Source organism: Suillus subaureus, assembly GCF_016647635.1.
Source record: "Suillus subaureus strain MN1 chromosome Unknown BJ212scaffold_555, whole genome shotgun sequence".
In the NCBI taxonomy this organism is placed as follows: Eukaryota; Fungi; Basidiomycota; class Agaricomycetes; order Boletales; family Suillaceae; genus Suillus; species Suillus subaureus.
In genome coordinates, this window is record NW_024539111.1 from 1 (window position 1) to 7,241 (window position 7,241).

Genomic DNA, 7,241 nt, shown 5'->3' on the forward strand with positions numbered 1-7,241 from the left:
AGCATGCATGCTTGACAAGTGGCAGAGGTTGATGACGTGATTGACAGACGTATCTACTAGGGTGACTCCCTGGCGCTTGCTAAAGGGGCAAAGTCGCGAACATTCCACCCCTGTCAAGGGCCCTGTGACTCCCACAGGATCAACTGATTTCCTCAGTACAGAAGATACCCCTCAGCGTGCAAAGGCTGATGGCTCCAAGCCGCTACCGCTTCGTTCGCTCTTGATACCCAGAGTGATCATAGCTGCTGGAAATTATGCTGCTTTGTCATTCCTTGACATCGCATTTCGTGCCGTCCAACCTGTGTTCTTCGCCACACCACTAGAGCTTGGTGGGCTGGGATTAGATCCCCCACGCATCGGCAATATTCTAGCTATCTATGGTGTGATCAACGGCTTGTTCCAGATCTTTTTCTTCGCCGACCTCCATGATCGTTTCGGCTCAAAGATGATCTATTCTGTGTCAATGGCTGCTGCAATTCCGATGATTATCACTCTTCCCATCATCAATGCTATGGCCAGAGTGCAGGGGTTAAGCCTCATGGTATGGGCGATCGTTGGCCTGCAACTTGCTCTCTCAATGATATTAAATTTGGCGTATTGTCAGTTTCCGCATCATATCAGGATTCCTTGCGTTGACTATGATCTCTTCAGCCTGCGTATTTATTTATATCGCCGCAGCCTCGCCGAACCAGGCATCTTCTTGGTGCAACGAATGGGATCGCTCAGTTGGGTGTTCGATCGCGCGAACGATCGGCCCTGCATCCGCCACGTCCACGTTCTCGTTTTCTATTAAAACCACCCACCACGCATGGATAGTCTACTATTATCTGATTGCCCTTGTCTGTATAGGTATTTGCATGTCGCTCTTACTTCCTCGACGGTTGTGGAAGAATCACCATTAACGAATCATACGCCCCGCGTATGGTTTCCCTGAGGTCCGCTGCTAGAGGTCTGACAGGGGGATCATTTACATGAATTAGACAGGACATTGTCATCGAGTTTCATGTTTCAGTAGTTTTGACCTATCAGTTTTGAGACAAAGTCCACGCTTTTGTTATCTTAATGGCATTTTCGTCTATCCACCGGTTATTGTCAATTCGGCGGTCCACACCAGGACCCATGAGAACCCCTTTAGAACCCAGGTCGGCTGAGGCCCAAACTTGTCCGGACACGTTTTGGGGATTTTTGTCCGGATGCCGTCCTGGGTTCACCTGAGGGCTGAATTTTGTCCGGACTCTGACCCAGGTTACCAAAAATCTCAAAAAATGCGTTTTTTCTTATTCTAAGTAGCTAGGTGTGTTTAGAATAGCCACGAGAAGCAAAAAACAATCAAAAATCGCCTTCTTCATCCCTCTGTGTGGCCCCGTTCCTCGAAGTCCTCTTGCGGAACAATTTGGCCGCTTCCGCCAACTGAGGCAAAGCAGTTGATAGGATATCGAAGTCTGTGAGGTCTGCAGGTGCAAGTTCGAGTCCCGAGTGCGTTAGGTTGGGCTTAGATGAAAGTAGACAGAGAAAGGCAGTAGAAGGAAGGAAGGCAAAGTGGTTGCATTGGAACATGGCGGTTGCATCAGGAATGGAACGAAAATGACGATGAAAATGTTGCTGGTAGATTTGGACGCCAAGGTACGAGACACCAGCGAAAAAGATGTTGGTTTGCGCCAGTTGCACTTTTGTGGGCATCACATATAGTAGTCGACTTGCTCATTCGAACTTCAAGCGTCCAATGGAAGCTGTAAAAAGCAAGATTCGAACTCTCGCGTTCAACATTATCGACTATGTCGTTCCGCTACACTACTCTACCATATTTGTCCGGACTTCGACCTGGCATACCACCACCCCCCTCGCAGATGTCCGGACGTTCACCTGGGTTGACACCCAAATTAGACGTTTTGTGTCCGGACTGTAACCTGGGTGAAACGGTCATTTGGGTCAATTTTTGTCCGGACGCCAGCCTGGGTTCCATGGGGGTTCTCATGGGTCCTTCCACACCCTTCGGCAAACGTGATGATCTGTCACAACATGTCACGTATCCCTATGGAGAGCGTGACATCCTGTCCACCAAAGTACACTGCCACGCGCCACATAGTGGCACATACTTAAGCCAACGGTACAGCCGTTCGGGCCCCCATCATTTGCCGAGCGCACGTCTTCCTTTCATCCTGGTTTCCGCTAGCTTGTGTTATCCTCAGGACGGGGTCTGACTGTCATCATGTCGTTCGCTGCTCTGATGGCGCTTAGCGCCTCGCAAACTAAGGAATCTCAAAGCGCCGTCCAAATCGCACTACTACAGCGCCAGCGCAACGAGGAGCTCCAACGGAAAAAGCGGGAGGAAATCGATAGAAAGGAGCGAGAAGAAGCAGCGAAGCTCCGACAGAAGAGATTTGAGGACGAGAAGAAGCAACGAGAGTTGCAGCTCAAGAGAGAAACAGAAATGAGGCGCTTGGAGGAAGAGCAGGCGAGGCGAGAGGAGGAGCAACGCAATGCGTTGCTTTATGGTCCCAAGAAGGCCAAGTCGGGGCCTAAGTGGCCGTCGTCTAGTGGACTTTCGAAGGAGCAGGTCCCCAAGCGCAGGTTACCATCAGATGAGGAGAATGGCTCCTGTTCCGGATCTCCAGCAATGGCTCTCACTCGCGAAGAGAAACGGCAGCGCAGGATCGAATCTGAAATGCGCAGGGGTTATGCCTTCAAGCGGGCTGCCACATCCTCCGGCTACAGTAAAGCTGGCAAGCGACTTCCGGGAGGGGCTATCGACGCCACGTCAGCACCAACCTCAGACGGTTGTAACAGCTCACAGTCCGTCAAGGCTCGCCTTTCTGCACTCCCGAATACTTTAACCAAACTTAATGTCCACAAGCGAGACACGCGGACCATAGACGAGATTTTGCAGGACAGAGCCAAGGCGAAAACTGCCACATTGGACGGTGACGATGCCAAAGAGTTTAATGACTGGTTTGGCAAGGGGAAGAAGGACACAGGAAGGATCAGTGCCCAGGTATCTACGGCTGCACCATCTAGAGCGTCTTCCGGCTCCAGCTCCCCAAGCCCCTCAGGGTCCAGTAAGTGTTTTGATAGCAGAATCCTTTCTCATTATTTCATCTTCAACTTTATAGGATCAGTCAACTCCGGCACGTCCAAGACCTCGGCTGCTCCGAAGTCTGCTATCTTGTCATTTTCAAAGACCGCGCAACCCAAAGGCGCAGATAGTCCTCAATCATTAAAGACTGAGGTGAAACCCAAGTCGACTTCAAACTTCATTCCTTCGATGAAGTTGCAGGCTCATAAGCCTTCATCAGTAGCACGCTCTGCCGGGCCCGTTAAAAAACGACCTCGGTCCCCGTCCTCCTCGTTATCCCCCCCTCCTCCGAAGAGGCGCCCTGCCTCAGCTGATGTGGAATCTTACAGCAACGAAATTTGGAAATTATTTGGCAAGGACCGCTCTAAATATGTCGAGCAGGATGTGTATAGTGATGATGAGGACATGGAAGTTGGTGCCGGCGTTCTTGAGAGGGAGGAGCTCAGAAGGTCAGTGATTTCGCCTCCATCCAGAATCACACTGTTGACAAAGAGACCTTCAGTGCGCGTCTTGCCCGAAAAGAGGATGAAGCAGCCCTTGAGCAGGAAAAGCGCCACGAGGAAGAAAAACGCCGCAAGAAGAAGGAAAGGGAAATGAAGGAGAGGCGGGGATAAGGCAAGGAGTTTTTTTGACATTGGCATGCTATATTTCACGGACATTTCATACCCTCATGGATAGTGGAACCTATCCTGATGTCTTTTTTGGTGCTTTAGATAGGATATACTCATACCACACACATCACCATCACTCATGTTCTATCAGCCAGCGCAATCTTGTCTATATGTTACACCATGTATTTGCAGTCACTCGAGTCGTGCTCATGCTTCTTTGTGCAATGCAATATTCCCTTGCTTGCCACCAACCAACGCGCGACGGAGAGAATGAATGATGCACGTATCAATATTACAATGATAGGTTATTGTACATCAGCGATGTCAACAGTGACAAGGGGAAAGTAAATATCAACAAGTTAAAACGCTGAGCGCATGATATGAAGGAGTGGAGGATAGAAATAAATAAATAAATAGATACGTCGATCCACGGGTGTTGCGAATTACGGATGGCTTGATGTATTATCAATTGTCGTCCGCTCGGAATCGCTTCCTGTCTGAACCGCCACCAAACTGACCACCTTGCTGGCCATGCATGAACGCTGGGTTGAAGTGACCTTGCATGCCGAAGCCGCCGCGTCCTCCAACCATTCCCATACCTATAGCGTACATCAAGTGCAAGTAAGAACAACAATCCACATGCATGAGACCGTTAGAAGCCCATACCCATTCCTCCCATGCCACCACGCCCGCCTACCATCATACCACCTCCTCTGGGTCCCTGGGGAACCATGCTGCCGCGTCCGCCGAAGCCACCCATACCCATGCCCATTCCCATGTTCCCCATTCCCATCATGTTCATGCCGCCTATGCCCATGCCCATGTTACCCATCATTGCGGGCATGCCACCGCGCATCATGTTGTTCGTCATACCACCACCCCCGCGACCTTGTGCACCCATCATGCCTCCCCCAATCTGGTTGGAAGCATTACCGCGGAAGTTCCCTGTCGAGCCGCGGCCCATGCTTGTCCCTGATGTGGATATAGAGTTTCCTTGCTGAGTGTTTCGGGTGTCTCGAGGCGGTGGTTCTGAAGCCATATGGATTAGACAAAGCTGCAGTCAAAAGCACCAGGTGATCACCAGACCTTTTGGGAGTGTGCGGAATGGATTGCCTTGTGACGAACTTGTCAGAGTTGCTGTAGCACGTCTATTTTGAAAGTCGCTGAGTGCAAGGTCAGCCTTGCATTCGCATCGAAGCATCAAGCCTGACATACTTATTATCGAACCATGTTTTGATCGCGTTGGCGTTTTCGAAACTACTGAACTCCACGTAGGCGATGCTGATGTGACTGAGCAACACCTCAATTTGGCCAGGAAGTTGCTCACCCTTTACTCTTGCCGTTCACCTTGTGCTCAGAAAAGGTAATGTCACGGTGATCGATTGACACGCCGAGATTAAGAGCGACTTGACGCAGGTCCTCATCCGTTGTCCACTGTAGGAGAGAGAAACACGAAGACAGGCTTAGAAAGATGTACACAGGATTCTAAACGACAGGACAAACGGACCCATTGCAAATCGCCAATATACAGTGCATCATAGCCCATCATCGACGGATCTGTCCCGCCTCCCATATGACTACCGTTTTGCATAACGGCATTGTAGTTACCGTTCATGCCATGCGAGCCACCTTCAGTCCTAACCTGCCCTTGTTGGATTGGCTGGACGTGAGGAGCTGGAGGCGAATGTTGAACGGGTGACAATTTTGCTTCTGCCTCTTCCTCCTCCTCATCGCTTCGAGGCCGTTTCTCACCTGTCGAGGGTTCGACTACAGTCGTTATAGCCTCCACTGGTTCTTCCCTTGCATCGAATTCCTGTCCATCAATACCCTTTAAGCGCGCATACAGTCAGTCCAACTAGCTGCTCAACCAAGTAGACGCATATTATGTGCCCACCTGGTTGGCTCTGCCGACAGCATAAGCTTCGTATTCGCCGTAGATATCATAATCTTCCTCAGGCATTTTTTCGCTGACTCAAGCAGAAGAACAGAAAGTCTTTTGCACTAGAAAAAAGTAAAATAACAGGATTTGAGTACCAACGGACATGAGAGTAACACAAATGATAACAAGGCAAAACTTCCACACGGCGCATCATGAAGCCGCCTGCCCGCGCTACCCACGTCAGCTATACAAACAAGTGGAGGAGCTCTTACATGATAAGTAAGGATACAGTGACAATGATTACGCGCCCAACAGATAGGCGAAATACAAGACGTAGAGCAAAGCACAATAAGAACAGAGAAAAAACCAGTGGAACGCAAGGAGAGCGTACAAGTTGCGCGACAACGACGTGGAAGAGTAAAAGCAAGAGAATGTTCGGGGACTTCACCAAATCCGTCATGTTCTATAGCAGTAACATTTGTTTGGTTCTATTTGCTGTACGTGGCGCAGTCGGCGCCTAACCTTCTCGTCGTGCCGCTGACTTGAAGATTGATGACGATCATTTCACAGAACATGTGGATTTAAGCTAGTCTAGAATCTTACGGTTACTGGCTCGGCGGGAATCAATCGCCACATCAGCCAGCCCATTTGTCCTGCAATGTCCTATGCACCACTTCCTCTTGCTGAGCCAACCACAGCCCAAATGCTGGCGTTTTCAGCCACCTTTCATAAAATTCTCTCCGCTTAGTCGCGGACTTAAACGGCAGAGGGGAGCCATTCGCCTTCAGCGAAGAGAAAAAGTCAGCAGTGCTAAAGGACTTTAGGCGTCGACAACCCGAAACAGTGGCGCGTTCCGTCGGAGAGGGTATCAGAGTATTGAGGTATCTGTTCAAAGGAACTAACACGGTGTTGGTGCGCGAACTCAAGTGTCTTCTTAGATCCAAAGATGCTTGTATCCCTGAGAATGATGAGTAAGTTACAGCACTAGTCATAATTTGGGACACGGACTGTGTTGGACGCTTGCATGACAAGCTTGCTCGATAGCCGCTAACAATTGGCGGTCTTTGGAAATGTATCGGCGATGAGTTCTTGTACACCATCCAGGTGGCGGCCCAGCTATAATGGTCGCATTCCCCTGGCGGCGCGGACTGCAGTAAATTTGAGTGATGAGAATTGAGAACCCAAGCAACCTCAGACACACCTTGCTTTCAGCCCTACACTCAAGAGGTGAGGCCAATGGGCGCATGACTTCTGGAAGAATGGATTGGTCACACCCAAGATAAGGCCAGATTTAGGTGGGAGTTTATTGACCAGAAGGGCGTGATCCTTGTCATGAATGGTAAAGTAAGGACGAAAATCGTTCGCAAGAGGTATCTGAGAATGGAACGTCAGTCATCGATTCAACAGGTGGAAAGTAGACGGCACACAGGACGTAACAAATCCCTGAGCCACCAAACTGCTTGACTCGTGGCTGCGGGAGAAGATCCGAATACCAAGATCGGCTCACAAAGGATCAGGCACTCCCATATTGACCATAAATGCGACAAGGAGGCCTCGAATATGGATATTGGAGGCGGGTCAAGTGGAGCTATAGAAGATAATAGCTGATACGGCTCAGTCAGTCGCCGAATCTGGAGCAAGGGAGACTTGGTTACATGCAAAGTGGGGTCAAATTTCT

The 7,241-nt window shown here is 49.9% G+C and overlaps 3 protein-coding genes across 3 annotated transcripts; 2 read left to right on the forward strand and 1 right to left on the reverse strand.

Moving 5' to 3' along the window:
• Window positions 1-196: 196 nt before the first annotated feature.
• BJ212DRAFT_1240099 (uncharacterized protein) lies at window positions 197-424 on the forward strand (the record flags this gene model as incomplete). Its single annotated transcript, XM_041329578.1, has 1 exon — window positions 197-424. A coding segment is annotated over one exon (228 nt), but the record flags the coding sequence as incomplete, so codon positions are not given.
• A 102-nt stretch (window positions 425-526) lies between these two features.
• On the forward strand, window positions 527-1,090 carry BJ212DRAFT_1418514 (uncharacterized protein). The gene has a single exon (XM_041337592.1). It carries the CDS (start codon window positions 639-641, stop codon window positions 900-902), a length of 264 nt encoding a protein of 87 aa, XP_041184861.1. The 5' UTR covers window positions 527-638; the 3' UTR covers window positions 903-1,090.
• A 202-nt stretch (window positions 1,091-1,292) lies between these two features.
• On the reverse strand, window positions 1,293-2,069 carry BJ212DRAFT_1418515 (uncharacterized protein). Its single transcript, XM_041337593.1, has one exon. It carries the CDS (start codon window positions 1,678-1,680, stop codon window positions 1,330-1,332), a length of 351 nt encoding a protein of 116 aa, XP_041184862.1. The 5' UTR covers window positions 1,681-2,069; the 3' UTR covers window positions 1,293-1,329.
• Between the last annotated feature and the right edge of the window lie 5,172 nt (window positions 2,070-7,241).

Bases quoted from the DNA above. Each gene is read 5' to 3' on its own strand.
- BJ212DRAFT_1418514 (XM_041337592.1), top strand. From the start codon at position 639: ATGATCTCTTCAGCCTGCGTATTTATTTATATCGCCGCAGCCTCGCCG.
- BJ212DRAFT_1418515 (XM_041337593.1), bottom strand. From the start codon at position 1,680: ATGCCCACAAAAGTGCAACTGGCGCAAACCAACATCTTTTTCGCTGGT.